Genomic DNA, 16,524 nt, shown 5'->3' with positions numbered 1-16,524 from the left:
GAGCATGAGCGGGGGAGGGGCAGAGACAGAGGGAGACACAGAATCACAACAGGGTCTGGGCTCTGAGCTGTCAGCACAGAGCCCGACATGGGGCTCAAACCCACAAATCTTGAGATCATGACCTGAGCCGAAGTTGGACACTTAACCAACTGAGCCACCCAGGCGCCCCAAATATAATAGTTATTATTAATGTATTTTTATTACTGTTGATTTTATTTTTTTAAATAATGAATTTAAAATATGGACATACTACTCTGAGTATGAAATGGACTCACCTTGCAGGTATTTCCAGTGCTTAGCAGTGTAAAAGGCACCTGTGTCACTTCTGAGTATGCTGACCTCCTTGACAAGTCCTGTAACCCACATAAGGACACTGATGATGTTCAAAGACATGTAAGGAAAAGAGGAAGACAACCAGACAGGTCACAAGTACTTGCATGAAGCATTTATTTTTTAACACACAGCAAAGCCATACATTCTGAACTACCCTTCATACAGAACTCATGTTAAATAGATGGGAGCAGGATGTGGCAGCCAAATTAATGCCAGTTAAGAAAAAATAAATGTTTTTAGAATTTTAACGGAAACCAGGGATGATATGGAGACAATGAATCCCAGGCACCATATATTTTTTTTCTCTTTTAATATGCTATCTTTCTGCTAAGAAAAATTAAGAATGTCACTTGCTTTATACTAAACACTTACTTCATTGAGTAATTACAAATTTCAAAACCTGGAGGGCAGTTCTTTTATTGGCCTTCAGAGATATCTTAGTTACCTAAACTGTGGCTACTTAATCATGTGTTAGTCCAAACTCCGTTTTAATCCCTAGCACCCCTGCTGGAGTTGTGGCTTATAAGAAACCAATCTTCTCTAGTCAGAAGCTTCTGTTTCAAATATCAATAACTTTGATAGCTCTTTTTTTCTTCCCCCTACACTTTCTCAAGCAATGCCTAATTCCATCATCTTGAAGCCTTTCTTCTTATTAGGGAATTAAACTTGAATCTATTTTATCCCACATTGCTAGAATAAGTTTAGGTGTCTTGGTGTTCCCCCACCTCCTTCAGAGACTCTGCAGCTAGTTTTCTCACTCATATTTCACCTAAGAAACCCAGGACTTTCAAGTCAGATTTCTATTCCTAGAGTCCAGTTTGCACCGTTTAAAAAAAAAAAAAAAAACTGTCTCTTAAAAATGATCATGATTCTAGTAGCTTTAAGAAAACATTTTGTGTGTCATTTGTTGTGTTCAGTTTCTCACACTTTCGAAGACAGTGTGTTTTTTGATTAGTAATTTCTCCCAAACATCAAGATAACATTAATTATATTATTTAAATTGTAATTTCTTTCTTTGGCAGCAGAAAATTTTGAGGTAAGGGATGAAGTTAGTAGGAAAAGACTTTAGAAACATAGTGATGCCCGAAATACTTAAAAAAAAAAAAATTATCTCAAACAAGGAGGTATTATTGAATTAATATATGGTCTATGCATATGAGTAAATATACCTTCTAAAGCTGCTACAAATTCATATGGTAGTTATGCAATTTCTGATTTTGGCATATCAAAATGGTGCTAGTAAAGTAGGTATATAGTATTTTTAAATATCTCTAAAATGCTGAAAGCTCATATAAAAGAAATCAACTGTCAAACTGTTAACATAGGTCCAAGTTAAGAACTGACTGGAAAAAATATCAGAATGAACTAGCTATACCCATAGAAGACGGTCTTTTTTTTCCCTACAATGTACACAGACATTTTTGACCAGATTCCTTTTTATTTTTATTAAAAATTTTTTTTTTATGTTTATTTATTTTTGAGAGAGAGACAGAGCATGAGTCGGGGAGGGAGAGAGAGAGGGAGACACAGAATCTGAAACAGGCTCCAGGCTCTAAATAGTCAGCACAGAGCCTGACACAGGGCTCAAACCCACAAGCCATGAGATCATGACCTGAGCAGAAGTCGGACGCTTAACTGAGCCAACCAGGCACCCCGACCAAATTCCTTTTTAAAAAGAAAGATAATTTATTATATTTCCCTCCTTGGACCCTTCTCAAAGCTTTACCAGCACCACAAGTAAACATTAACATTTTCTTCTGAGAAGTTAAACATTCTTCTAGTACAAACTTACAGAAGGAAAAACTCATAATACAAATATTACTTTAGAGAATAAGGGTTTATTCATTGTTTGGTAGTTTTTGAAAATATATGTGTATTTCTAGTTTATAGTTTGCCAAATGAATGCAACTTTTGTATGTCTCTTGTTTGGAGTAAGGAAAATGTCTGGCCCAGGACTTACAACATTGATTGAAACGGCAAGCATTTCACTGCGATGTCAAAACAGGAATAACTTATGGCATAATTAGCACTGATAGTAGAACAAGAAAATACTGGCTAGTCTTTCTGATGAAGAACTCTATTAAAGGACAATCTATATCAATTGTGATTTTAGGAGTGATGATGTACATCTGTTCACATTTTGCTGCTTGCATATTGAATTTCCTAAGCTCACTGATCCATGACAGTGTATAAAATTATTTTTATGAGGTCACAGACTTCAAATAAACATCCTTAAAAATAACACCTAGGAAATTACATTTACAAGATGCTTAAGAGTAGAGCAGTGATGCTTTCATAAGACATTCACAAGTGTGAACATAGTCTACACAAATGACCCTCTGTGTAGCTAGAGGATGCCTTCAAACTGAACTGATCATTTAAATCCATTCACACAGATGTAAAATTATACAGTGTGGCCAAGAGAAAGGAGTGCTGGCCTATGATTGATAGTAACTAATAACTTTATAAACTTGGGGAAAATCACCTGGCCTTTCTTCTTTTCTAAAATTAGGATGGCATATTGATCAGAATAATTTTGAAGATAATATTAGATGTTATAGAATAAAAAGGGTTGAAAGGTTTAAAACTACAAAAGTTAAACTGTTGCTTGCTAATAAGTATATAAGTAATAAAAAGTTGAGCTGCTATTCCCAAACTTATCTGTAAGTTTTATGGCTTAGGATATTTCTGGGCTTAAATAGGCCCTGAATAAAAAACATTTATTATTTCCCTGAAGAAGCATGGGGAAAGCCATTCACAGCACCATTTCCCTGGGAAAACAGGTAATGTAGGTTCCCAAGTTTTAGTTTTTACATGAAGCACTCTGATTAGCTGCTGCTCTACTAACACTAACCAGACAGCAGGGAAATCTCCAGTTTACTCTGCAATGTAGACTGGTGCATATGTATGCTTGGAAGAGGATGTCTTTCTGTCCCTTAGTGGCTTCAGGAATCACTGGGATTTGCTCTATGAAGGCAGTGTATCCAATGGGGTGAGAGGAGGGGGTGGCTCAAATTCCTCACACTGCCACTGCTCTGCCTGGACTGCAAGGTGCTTCCACAGGGTTATGTCACTTTTTGTGGAAGGGATCAAAAAGCAGAAGCAGTGGAAGGGAGAAAACCAATAGAGAGTATGGAGAGGGCTGATATGGAAAGATTAAGAATACAACAAGAATATGGGGAGAGACTGGTTATAGGGCTGAGGGACAGAGAAGTAGTAGTCTTAACAGTAGTTTTATGGGCTCTTCTCTCTCCTTCTGGGTATGAGCTTGGGGGAATCATGTATTTGTCTTCTTCCTATCTTCTAAGAACAGTTTTAGAAGATAGGAAGCAGACAAGGCAAAATGGGAAAGGTATTATCACTGCTACATGAACCTGGGGGCAGACTCAAACCTCACACTATGTTTCAGTGTGTACAGAGTTACTTGTAAGCTCTGTAAGGCTGCCAGCTTGCTAGCTCTCCACTGCCATAGTCAGGTCACTAGTGACTGTGGAAGAAACTCTCAGCCCATTTAGGCCACTCTGCATTTCGGCAGTTGCTTCAAGACAAAATATCTTATTTCTCAATGTTGTGTCCAATCTGAATGTCCAGTACTTTGAAAGGAGCAGAGTGGAGTTCCAATCAGTTTTAAGTCTATAAGGTAAATGAGAAGACAGGGACAAGGCAGACTCACAGAATGAAAGGAACTAGGAGAGGAGGCACACGTGTGGGTCTGCACCAAGGCTCTGCCACTTTTCACAGTTATTCAACCATCCTCTGCTTTATTTTCCCTACCTGAAAAATGGGTATGCAACATGTAAAGTTTTGAGATTTGCAGAAGGCTTAAAAGAAGATAATGCATATGAAATACTGAGGACACTGTCTGGCACATTGAAACAAACTCAATAATGATAACTATCATCAAGACCAAAATTGAATTTTTTTCTTTTCTTATTAGACTGATCGTTACTGTCACTTTAAAACCAAGATCAGCTAACTACAAGTGTTTTCAAAAGTATAGGTAAAGGTTTCTTTTAAGAATTTCAGATAGGGATTCATAGCATTTTATTGTCGTAGATTTTTTTTTTTTTCGTTTTAAATGGGGGACGGTAAATTATTTACCAAGTAGGTTCAGAAGCTGAAGGCTGGGGGAAAAAAAGCAACTCTGAACCTAAATTTAAACTAAGAGTGTTGAACTATGTTGAAAGACCTCTAAGTTATGAATATATTTGGAAAGTACAGATTTTCTCATGTGATAATTATTTTGGTTATCCAGAAAAAAATAAATGCTTGCAATTGCAAAATTTGCAAATTCATGGAAGGATGAACATTTTTTCCCCCAGAATGTAAATAGTATCTCAGTTTGAAGACGAGGAGAAGAGAAACAGAAAACAACAGATGCTTTCATTCAACAGTACCTATAGAGTGGCCACTATGAATCAGGCACATATGAATCCAGTCAAAGCCTCACCAAGTACTTCCAAAAACAAGCTATCCAGATGTCCTAGTACAGGAGGTAGCAAGGTCTAGATTATGGAAATATGGAAGGTTGCTGTGAGAGGGGAATCCAACCGGGGAGTGGGAAATACTTTGATAAAGGCTTAAGGAAGTGTCAGCCACAAAGCCCTGGCAGCTTCGGAAAAGGGCACTTACCCACTGCTACTAAAATTCCTCTTTTCCTCAGTGCGGGGTCTCATGCATAGCAGGCCTTCTATGTCTGGCCTCAAACTCTACTTCTGCCTCTCAGCCATGCCGTCTACTCTTTGAAAAGGCCATGGAGCAGCTGGGCAGAGATGGGCAGCCTCTGATTGGGAGAGGATCCTCATTTAAAGAACTGGGCTGCAGTGGCTGTTGTCAGGACAGTGCAAAGTGTGGCTGAGTCCTTGTGCCAGGCTTATGTGGACAACTTGGTAAAACGCACATTCCTTTAGCCCCACGGAACAAAATTCTGGGCATGCCTGAAGTACAGGTGCTTACAGCTCTGAGACTTGTTTTTATTTTTATTTTTCCTTCACTTTTAGAGATAGGATTAAAATAAAGCATAAAGTAACAGCAGCAGGGTTAAACCCTTGTTTTTGGTGCGCTGTACCTAGTGCATGATTTACCCCTTTGGCCATATTTTTAGAAGGGGCAGAATTCACACTGGCCTTTGAAAGTAACGTTTTTAACAGGTCTTTTTTTTTTTTTTTCTTTTAAGTATTTTTGCTGTTTGTACTTAAGTCTTGAGTTCCAATGAGAAGGTACAGGTAAACTACAAATAATCCTGTTCTTGAAAATGACTAAACAGCACTCACACACAGTCAAATGGTTCGGGTGCAGGGTCTGGCCCAATCACGTATTAGCCATGAAACTTGGGCAAGTCTCTTTATCTCTCAGTTGCTCTGTTTCTAAATCCCTCGGACATAGAATACCTTCTTTCTAAATTGAAGATTTAATGAAGTTTTTAGGTGTAAAGCCCTGAGTAGAGCCCAGAGGCGCTCAATAAATTCCTGGAACCCCACAAACCTTATCCAAATGCACCACCAATCTCATTCCTTCCACCATGGCAGTCTATAATCATTTCTCAAACATTCTCTAAGGCTCTCTTCCCTTTATTGATAATGTCTGTCTCCTTACTCAGCTATAGCAGTGAAGTCCACCTTTTAAGATTCAGTCCAAATGATACCTCTCTTCTGGTCTTCTCTCCCAGTCCTCCTGATCCTAGTTAGCACATACTTCTCCCACGATGCAGGTAAGGCTGAACCATAATTACATGCTTGTCTGTCATGCCGGCTAGACTGTGTGAAGTGTAGTCATTCTCACATCCTCAGCACTTAGCTTGGTGCGTGGCACGTAATAACTGGTCAAACCATAAATATACACATAGGTAATTTTTCTGAATGCCTGGATAGAATGGATTCACGTGTGGAAGGCTGAACAAGGGAATATACGTCCTTTAGGGAGGCAATGGGCCTGGGAGAATTGTGTGGTGGTCCTAACGTTCCTTCCCCAACCCCCTCTACAGTGCTAGGCTGGACACTGAAGGATAATGGCTTCTAAGGTGCAGTCGGTTTCTGCGCTTTGGGACACGGCTCCGCAGGGCACCGGCAGGGGGCGGCGTTGCCACGCATCTGGATGCTCCGCGGGTAACCGTCCTCTCCCCACCCCCACCCCGTCACCGAGGGCGCGCAGCTTGGGCGAGTAGGACCGAGCTCCCTCAAATATCGCGGGGCGGACTGTTCTTCCTCCCATGCCAGGCGCCCGAGATTGTGCAGGGTCCAGGGAGAGCCTTCATCTTCTCCAGCATGTTCCCCTTTGCCCTACCTCAGTCTCCCTCCCGCAGCCTTTGCATAAAGTAGTTAGTTTGGAAAGAGCGTGCGGCCGGAATAGATGGCCGCAAGAAAGGAAGCTTTCTAGCAAACTCGGTGGTGAGCGCGTGTGAGAGTAACCATTACACTCCTTTCGCACTGCCAAAGTGACTGAAGCAGGTTCGAAAAACTCATCTTTTAGACTCGACCTGTCACATTTTGTGGAAAACTAGACAATTTCACATTGACATCTGTATTCACTTTAGAAAAGCAAACCTTAGCTTGGGACGAACGCGCTTCGCTTCCTCTGTCCGCGGGAGAACGCGCCGCGGTGCGTCCGGGCGCGCGCAGCAGCTCTTCGCGCGACACAGCGGCGGCGCGCTCTCCGCGCCGCACCCCGGGCCCGCGCCGTCCTCGGCTATTGGCCGCTCGCCCGCCCTGCCGCCCGACCCGCCGGGGCGTCCGCTCGATGACGCGCGCTGGCCCAGGCCGCGCTCCCGGCCGCCCGGAGCGGCTCGTGCGCACGAGTTGGACGCAACCTCGCGGCTCCGCCCCCGCGTCTCCTCGGGCTTGCCCGGAGCTCCCAGGCACTTCCCGAGGTTTCGAGAATCGAAACACAGTTAGTAAGCCCTTCCCCTCACTCGCGGAGACTGATTTGCATGGACGAGTGGGCTCAATAGTTCACACCGAGACAGCGTTTCTTGATTAAAAACAACGGTCTAGCTTTATACCGATACACTGTTTAAGCGGGAGGTCGTGAGGAACCTCTGGAGCCCCATCATTAAGCTATAAGGACGCGCTGAATCAGAGAATTTTATGTTTGCCGACTTTCTGCACTTGCGTGATTTTACTCGTGATTCAGTTTTTAGGGTCACTTACAACTCTTGAGGCATTTTCAGGGTCTTCCCGTTGAGGAAAAAAGAATAGAGAGGCTTAGGCGCGAAAGACCGTCTCTAAGTTAAGTATATGTACAAATACACGCACATATACATGTACATACAAATAGCCACCGGCCTCGCGCTCTACGGACCTCTTGGCTCGCCGCGCCGCTCAGCTAGTCTCGGTCCGCAGGGCGGGCGGGGGCGGCGCCCTATGCAGATGAAGAGGGTGTGGCGAGCGCGCAGCGCCTGGGCCCCGGAAGCGCAGAAAGGCCTGGTATAAAAAAAGTAGTGAAGACGTTTCTCCGCACAACTGCTAAAGCTCCAGAGACAGTAGCGTGTGCGGCGGCGACGGCGGCAGCTGGAGCCGCCACCTCCGGGACCACCGCAGCTGAGGCGACAGCGGCGCGGGCGGGGGCGAGGGGCGGGAGTGGCCAGCGCAGGCGGCGGGGTATAGGAAGGACTAAGTGGCTCGCCGCTGCCGGGAGCGCACTCGCTGCTCCTAGAAGTGTTGCCGCCTCGCGGTTCCTCGCTCGCTGCGCTCCTCGAAGGGGCGGCCGCCTCCAGGTGACACAGACGGGACTCCCGCTTGCACTTTCCAGATGCATCAGAGATACTTTTGGTGCGGGGCTTCTCTGCGGGGCGCGGCGCGCGGCTGGGGACCGCGGGAGTGTGGGGAGGGAGAGTCTCCCAGAAGCCCTCGAGCCTGCGGAGGGACCGGGGAGGGGGCGCGCTTTTTCCTTTTTGGGCCCCTGTCCGGTGCCGCGAGTCCTCACCGCCCTCCTTCCCCCTTTTGGCTTTTAGGACTGACCAGGGCCAAGTGGCGTTCGGAGGGCACTTCATGGCGGAAGGCGAAGCGTACTTTGCCATGGCCGAGGACGAGCTGACCGGCGGCGCTTACATCCCCCTGAGCGGCGACTTCGGCGGCGGTGGCGGCGGCGACTTCGGCGGGCACTGCTTGGACTATTGCGAAAGCCCCACGGCGCACTGCAACGTGCTAAACTGGGAGCAAGTGCAGCGGCTGGACGGCATCCTGAGCGAGACCATCCCGATCCACGGGCGCGGCAACTTCCCGACGCTCGAGCTGCAGCCGAGCCTGATCGTGAAGGTGGTGCGGCGGCGCCTGGCCGAGAAGCGCATCGGCGTCCGCGACGTGCGCCTCAACGGCTCGGCCGCCAGCCACGTTCTGCACCAGGACAGCGGCCTGGGCTACAAGGACCTGGACCTCATCTTCTGCGCCGACCTGCGCGGGGAAGAGGAGTTTCAGACTGTGAAGGACGTCGTGCTGGACTGCCTGTTGGACTTCTTACCCGAAGGGGTGAACAAAGAGAAGATCACACCACTCACCCTCAAGGTAAAGCCACCCGAACTGCGTTTGGGTCCTCGCCCGGACCGGGCTGGGGTGCGGCGGGCAGAGGGGCGTCCATTTGATGCCACAGACCCGCGGCCGTGACGGGTTTGGGCATGCTTCTATATTTTGTTTTGTTTTGTTTTGTTTTGTTTTTAATGAGTAAACTAAGGTGCATGGACGATATTGAATGTTTTAGTTCACTTGGTTCTTCAGCGCCACTACTCTTCTGCTTCTTCCTCTGTTCTCCCTTCTCTTCCTTATTTTTTTTTAACTCTTGGCTTTCCTTGCTTCAGTCTTGTCCAGAGTAGATTGATTAAGTGAAAGAATGAAATGATATAAGTCACTTTTTTGAGTCATTTTACGATCTAGTCTTTGGGGAAAGAGCAGTCTGAAGCAGAATGGAGTCAGTGGGCTTATTGGTGTATTGGAAAATGTGATGAGATTTCCCAGCTGCATGAGGCTGACTCGGTGTGTGAAGGATATGTGTGGTGCTTCTCCTGGTCGGTTCACGTGTGAGGGATATTGTGGGAACCCCCCCACCCCCACACTTTGGTTCAAAGCGTGTTTTATACAATTAAAATTGCATGAGGAATTAGCCTCCCAGAATGTCCTAATTTAGTTCATATTGGGTTTCAGAGTACCCCTGGAGGGACAAGATTCTGGTCGCATCAGTTTCCTTAGGGGGAGTACAACTGGGTTGACTAGGGACAAGGGTGAGGGGCAGACCAACCTTCTACTGTATGCCCTTCTGTCTTTCGAGTATTGTGTGGATGTTGTGTGAATATTGTATCTATAAGACCATTTTCAAAAAATAACATTTCAGAAGTCAGACATGACAACAGAACCTCTTAGTACTGTGCTACGTCTGCCAAAAGCCTCAAACTATTACTTCTAGTTTCTTTCCCAGACGGTAAAACCACTCGTTAAATGCGTTTTTTTCTGCTTTCAGAGGACTGTTTAAGCCTGTAGGTAGTGTTTTGCTGAAACTTGACAAAACAAAAGGGAAGGAGCAAAATAATTTTCAACTGTGAAGAAGATGTATTTGTCTACTTATTATTTTTTCTAGGTCTTCTCATCTTGTTTTATCTTTTAAATTGTAGGAAGCTTATGTGCAGAAAATGGTTAAAGTGTGCAATGACTCTGACCGATGGAGTCTTATATCCTTGTCAAACAACAGTGGCAAAAATGTGGAACTGAAATTTGTGGATTCCCTCCGGAGGCAGTTTGAATTTAGTGTAGATTCTTTTCAAATCAAATTAGACTCTCTTCTCCTCTTTTATGAATGTTCAGAGAACCCAATGACTGAAACATTTCACCCCACAATAATTGGTGAGAGCGTCTATGGTGATTTCCATGAAGCCTTTGATCATCTTTGTAACAAGATCATTGCCACCCGGAACCCAGAGGAAATCAGAGGGGGCGGCCTGCTTAAGTACTGCAATCTATTAGTGAGGGGCTTTAGGCCTGCCTCTGATGAAATCAAGACCCTTCAGAGGTATATGTGTTCCAGGTTTTTCATCGACTTCTCAGACATTGGAGAGCAGCAAAGAAAACTGGAGTCCTATCTGCAGAACCACTTCGTGGGATTGGAAGACCGCAAGTATGACTATCTCATGACCCTTCATGGAGTGGTGAATGAGAGTACGGTGTGCCTGATGGGACATGAAAGAAGACAGACTTTAAACCTTATCACTATGCTGGCTATCCGGGTGCTAGCTGACCAAAATGTCATCCCTAATGTGGCTAATGTCACTTGCTATTACCAGCCAGCCCCCTATGTAGCAGATGCCAACTTTAGCAATTACTACATCGCCCAGGTCCAGCCAGTATTCACGTGCCAGCAACAGACATACTCCACTTGGCTACCCTGCAATTAAGAATCATTTAAAAGTGTCCTGTGGGGAAGCTGTTTCAGACAAGATAGGGAAAATAAATTCACAAATAAAAAGGCTGAGTGACGCAGCCCTGATTAAAGATGTGTTTTGTGCAATGATGATCTGCTCCTGGTTTTAAGCTTGGCAAAGCTTGTGGATCTCTTCATAAATATGGGAGCTTGATCTCAAAACCACCCTCCTCACCCACCAACCCTCTCACCTGTTCCTCCTACCCAATTGGATTCTATCTTGAAACAAAAAGACCTGTCATTAAAAGCAACCAGGTTCTCTTAAAATGACAAGGGAAAAAAAATGCTTGATGACAATATGGGTTTGCAGTACCTGCTCCCATAGCTTTGCCATAGGGGGAAAAATGGAGAGTTTCTTATAACGTGGAATTCACAAAAGGGAAAATGCAGAGGAAAAAAAGGTCTTACCCCAACCTAGTTTTCAATTCAGAAGTTCAGATAGTAATAATGGAAGAAGAAAGGGTACTCCAACGTTGGGATTACTATCTGAGACTTTTAGCAAGTGCTTTCTGTGGAACCATTCTATTACGCTAACAGAAACAGCTTGCTCCTAATGAACAGTAGTAGGTTGGTGCAGCTCTCATAACAAACAGCAGAACTTACGATGACACAATCCATTATTTCCAGCTGCATGCATAGCTTGCATTTTTAAAATGTGAAAATGCAAGCAAAAACAGCTGTAACAAAGAAAGTATGCTCAAGGACCAAAGATTTAACAGATAAAAATACCCAAGTAGAAGAGATATAGTAGAATAAAGAGTTACTATATTTGTTACACACCAATAAACATCAAAGTGCCTGTTGCCTTCTGAAAATTTGAAGTGGAAAAATTTTATGGTTTAATGATTATTTTATTTTATCAGGGACTCAAGAAGAAAATAAAACAACATATAAGCTTGTGAATGGTGGAGGAAATGCCCTATTTTTTCTTGGCAAATACTTGTATAAAGTTAACGGTGTGATATTATCATAGGTACATGTGTATGTATGTGTATATTATGTGTATATATATATATATATACATACTTCATATATGTATATATATACACACAGTACATTGACTATGGTCTAGAATAATGTAGCAAATAGAAAATGTTTAAATACTGTGTGCTTTTATGTTTTCAACAGGATGACATGAGACGTGGGCATATTGCAGTGATGAATTAAAACCCACATCTAGAAAATTAAAGCAAATGAAGGAGGAAAACAAGTAATATATTTGATAGGAAGAGCAGAGAGTATACATTTTTAGTGAGTGTGTTTTTTTTTTTTTTTTTCCTTTTATTGTGAGCCATAGAATTCTACAAATGGGAGAATATTTGTTTGGCAGAGCACTCTTTTTGTACTGAACTGCCATTTTGACAGTAGGAACCCTTTTATTTTGTGTAATACTTGCATGCCTCCATGGTGTATAATCCAGTGGATCATGGATCAGTGATAGTCCATTTAAATCCCTGACTGCTAATAAAATTTCTGGTGATCTGAACACTACTTTATTAATATTTAAATGAATTTTTTAATGAATGCATTCTGCATTCCAGGACCACTAGAATTTAGTAAATGTGAAATTATCCTTTTTAAAGAGTATTTGCACAATTGCTTAAAATTTATATATGAGATATATATTATATATGAAATTTTATAAATTCATGCCAATATGAAACATCTTTGATCTGGTTATCACACTGCATTTAAATATTTAGTACTGTACTTAAAATTCAGTCACTTTGCATTGAATCAGATCCAACTTTATTATCTCTTTCCCAAGAGACCAGTTAAACCTTTGTGAAATGAACTGGCATCCCTATTTCAGTTCAGTGACAGCTAATCCTAAAACCATTCTTTCCCCCACCTCTTAATTCCTCTGGATACTGGTCTCTGAAAATGCGTTTCTTAAAAACAAAGCTAACACATGCAAACCTTTCCTTTGTGTTGTGAAACAACCGCACAATTCCTCTCAACTCTAGTGGATGACTGCTTACTATGACAATTCCTCTGAAGAACCTACCATATTTTTGTCATCAAGTTCAAGAGGGATTGGGGAAAAAAATAGCATCATCCTATTGGCAGTGTCATTTGTTTGCTATCTAGGCATCACTCATGTTCAATTCTAGGTTAATCCATCTGAAACTACCTTTTGCACATCTTTCTTTGAAGCCTTAAGAGGAACTTGATGGGTCTGCTGTAGCAGCTTCCCTGTGAATTCTGTCTGAGCTGTAACAGCTACTGCACTGCCACTCACTGTTTCCTAGGGAACTCTTTCTTCTCCCATGTTGGCTCAGTCTCCCTCACTCCAGCCCTGGGTTTGAGAATTAATTTTGAATTTCCAGGCAATATTATTCCATTTGCAGATCAAGCCTGATACTTAACTGTCAGAAACCAGATCTCCGCCTGCTTACCTGTTTTGGATTTTCTAAAAGAAAACGAAGGGAATATTCGGGAACATAGGAGCAGATGGTTATCTGTCTACTTCCTTCTTATCCTAACTATTGAGAAGTGAATCGTCCACTATATGAAAAAGAATCTGGAGATCTCTGGCTCTGCCATAGGAACAGTCTGCTGTTAATTTATGACACAGATTTCTTATTTGGAGGGGCCTTATTTGAAAATACTTTCCATTTATTTTCTGAAATATTTATGTCTTTCTCTTGCTTTACTCCAGGGTTGGTAGTCTAGTTGGAAGTGCCAACACCTGCCATTCAGATAGAACAGGCTGTGCTCAAGACAACCTTCAGCAGTTACTTTAAAACTTAGATAATTTATTTCTCTTTTGTATGTACTATAGTCTTGTGCATATGTAGTTGAACAAAACAGTGGAATAGATGTCTCTCTTTGTGGATGTGTAACCTAAGAGTTTGAATGTCTGGTGAGAGAGAGCCGTGTGTATAGGTCAGAGAAAAGAACAGCTCTCAACTCCTGATTAGTGCCTGTGATTTGCTTGCTTTTGTGTTTATCTGGCCTAGTGTGCTGTTAACTTTAAAACAGGAAGAAGTCTTATCTTCTGGAGGCTCTTCTCACCTGTCCAGTTTGGCATGTCAGAGAAAATTTAACCTGTGACAGTGCCCTTTTAAAAAGTTGACTGGATTTGCAGTAAATCTGGTTGCCTCAAGAAGTCCTACATCAAGATGGACTTTTCCCTTCCTGACATGGGGTCAGGTATCTGCTCACTTTGGTAGTGGGTGGACTATTTTAATGTGGCTCCAAATGATGCAAGGATGGAAGAATATCTGTGACCCAAGCCACGGAGGAAATGCAAAGAAAAGCAAACATACTGTTTTTGTCATCCCTTTCTGTTAGCGTATCGTTGATTGCTTCACTGTGCATAGTTGTTTTCAAAACAGTGCTTGTCAAATAAATATTGTGAACTATTTTGTAAATGAAATGTATTATGTTGAAAGCTGTCAGCAGTTCAAAAATAAGCTTTTTTTGTTGTTTGAAGACAACGTGTGTTAGATGAAACCAAAAAGTAAAAAAAAAAAAAAAAAAATTACATATAGCACCTATTTGAATATATTCTTTCTTTAAGATTTCTTATAGCATAGCCTTTTCAGTGCCAAGAAAGAATCTCTGTGTAATATTTTGTTGTAATAATGGCTTGCTAACAAAATATATGGTTAAAAGTACAAAGGTGGAAGATGTCAAGGTAATTTGGCAAAATTTGCTGCAAATCCTTTTGCAGAATGGAGGAGGCTCTGCCCGCTGGCTGTCTCTCTCTCCGACCTCTACAACCATTGCCTGCTCTGAGATGTCCTATTGCAGCAAACTGCACCTTGGGTCACCCTTTGGAATATTTTGACTTTAGACTGTGTCACAGGCAGAAAAGGAGTTGATGGAGAATGGACTCTTAAAAACTGACATGTTTGAATCAGTGCTAGAGGGAACAGATTGTGAATTTTGTTTACAGCATCCAATATTTGGATTTTTTTTTTCTTGTAAATAAAAAGAAGTTATTTTTTTCTATTGGTTTGTGTCTTTTGTCTTCAATGTCTGTGCTGGCTAAAGACCATGTCCTCTGAATACCAACTCGATTCCGTAAGAAAAGACAAGGCAATATTGGGAGAAGACTAGCCCTCAGCAAATTTTTGGTTAGAGCACACATTAAAATGTTCAGCTTTCAGCCAACCTATCTCTGACTGGCTCAGTTAGCTCCAAAAGAGTCTAGTTAATATGTGCCATTCTTTTTTTTTCCCCCCTGGGTATGAACTTAGCAATGTTAAGCAGCCGCAGAAGTCAGACCTATTTGCCGCCAACAGTAGAGACTCATGGATCTGGACTACAGGGCTCTAATAGGCTTTAGTGGGCCTTGGTTTTCATGAGTAGCCCAAGTGGTGCAATTCAGTCATCAGTCGTTGTATATAATTTGAGCCTCTATAGTATTATTCAGACTTCACATTGGGAGAAGGGGAATAAGTATTGGAAGCTGGTAATTGGAATGAGAAGTGGAAGAAAAGCATTCTAATAAGTTACACTTTGCGTGTATGCGAGTGTTGGGTGCAAATAAACTGCCCTTTTGACTAGCATTTAACATAATCTCACCTATTCAGATGACCAGGGGCATACATTAATTTATTAACTTTTTTTCTTTGTGTAATTTCGGAGACTTTCTCAATACTAGTAGCAATGATAATTTGGTAAGCTTAGGCTATTATAGGACATATTGTGGTTTTAAAACCGCTTAAAGTCCCGATGTTGGATAGAATGCATACTTGACACTGCATCTATGAAAGAGACCCTCCATATTAAAAGCCAGCTTCCCTCACATATACATCATAAAAAATACAAGGTGGTTATTTGGTTTGATAATGGAATTTGTGTGTTACTCGCTTCTTCCTTTGTTGCAACCTCTTCATCCTTCTATAACGAGTCCCTCACATGTCTGTGGCCATCATATAATTCTTTCTAAGCAAAGGTGGAATAAAGACAGTATATGTTAACCTTCTCCTAGACTTAGATACACCCTGCTATTTCTAGTTGAATTACCAGGCTGCACCTAGCTAAGCCTGGAGAGAAGTAACCCACCCTTTCTTTCCTTAGGAAGCTCATTACCTAACCATTCTACTCATTTAAGGAAAAAAAAAATACCCAAAAAAGCAAAAAACAAGGAAATTAAAATCATCCCTTAAATATAAAGTAAAATAAGTGCTAAAATCATCAAATACTTCAGAAATTTAGCTAATTGCCTTTTTAGAACCAAATTTGAAAGAAATGATATGAATGTCCTTCAGTCTAATGGCAAATACATTCAGGTAGGAGAGGAAGAAGAGAAATGATTTCAAAATGACAGTAGCCTTCACCTATCAAGGCCCAGTTCTTGGCTTCTAATGCCATGCTCCAAAAAAAAAAAAAAAAAAAAAAAGAACCAGATCTCCTTGGATGAATGGCTGAATCTAGAGATAGAGCAAAGAAGATATCAGAAGAAGCTGGAGAATCCATCTTGTAGTTCCAAAAAGCAATGATCTGCTAAAATAAAATAAAAAAGTTAAAAACCACAACGATGTGGAGCATGTCAAAACAGCACAAGAGCCAACTGAAAAAGTTTCAGTGGCCCAAGCTGGAACAATTACAGCAACAAAATAAGTAGTATTGGATTATAACCCAAAGTATAAAATATCCATGTGTTCACACAGAAATAGAATTGAATGGATAAATGGGGCAAAGAGACAAACTTCCAGTGCAGAATTCCAAATAATCTATGTAAATACTGCCCCCTCAAGGAGATGGAGCTTAAATCCCTACCTCTTAAGTGTGGGCTGTGCATAGTGACTTCCTTCCAAAGTGTACAGTATGGAAAAG

The 16,524-nt window shown here is 42.1% G+C and overlaps 2 protein-coding genes across 3 annotated transcripts in view; one reads left to right on the top strand and one right to left on the bottom strand.

Moving 5' to 3' along the window:
* Nucleotides 1-7,378, bottom strand: part of LOC147581053 (uncharacterized) — a 334,213-nt gene extending 326,835 nt beyond the window's left edge. The window contains exons 1-3 of the mRNA XM_086708400.1: nt 7,331-7,378; nt 6,876-7,271; nt 276-353 (exon numbers count right to left, since the gene is read on the bottom strand). Of these exons, the coding sequence (XP_086564526.1) occupies nt 276-353; nt 6,876-7,271; nt 7,331-7,378 (522 nt within the window). The remainder of the gene's footprint in view (nt 1-275; nt 354-6,875; nt 7,272-7,330) is intronic.
* Nucleotides 7,379-7,722: 344 nt separating this feature from the next.
* On the top strand, nt 7,723-14,691 carry TENT5A (terminal nucleotidyltransferase 5A). Of its 2 annotated transcripts, none has more exons than XM_086707300.1 (3): nt 7,723-8,099; nt 8,282-8,831; nt 9,929-14,691. In XM_086707300.1, the coding sequence occupies exons 1-3, from the start codon at nt 8,080-8,082 to the stop codon at nt 10,703-10,705; spliced, it is 1,347 nt and encodes a 448-aa protein (XP_086563426.1). In that variant the 5' UTR covers nt 7,723-8,079; the 3' UTR covers nt 10,706-14,691. The 2 variants fall into 2 exon arrangements, with proteins under 2 accessions (XP_086563426.1, XP_025781478.2); XM_025925693.2 differs by having other exon boundaries at nt 7,725-8,044.
* The last annotated feature ends 1,833 nt before the right edge of the window (nt 14,692-16,524 follow it).

The sequence above is a fragment of the Puma concolor genome, chromosome B2 (assembly GCF_028749965.1).
Source record: "Puma concolor isolate L17-30 chromosome B2, mPumCon1.1.hap2, whole genome shotgun sequence".
Lineage (NCBI taxonomy): Eukaryota > Metazoa > Chordata > Mammalia > Carnivora > Felidae > Puma > Puma concolor.
This window is presented reverse-complemented; position numbering and strand designations above follow the sequence as displayed.

What these genes read in the sequence shown, in the direction of transcription:
- TENT5A (XM_086707300.1), top strand. Translation starts at nt 8,080, where the DNA reads ATGCATCAGAGATACTTTTG. An exon ending in ATGCATCAGAGATACTTTTG is followed by an intron (nt 8,100 to 8,281) that starts GTGCGGGGCTTC and finishes TTTGGCTTTTAG; the next exon opens with GACTGACCAGGGCCAAGTGG. An exon ending in TCACACCACTCACCCTCAAG is followed by an intron (nt 8,832 to 9,928) that starts GTAAAGCCACCC and finishes TTTAAATTGTAG; the next exon opens with GAAGCTTATGTGCAGAAAAT.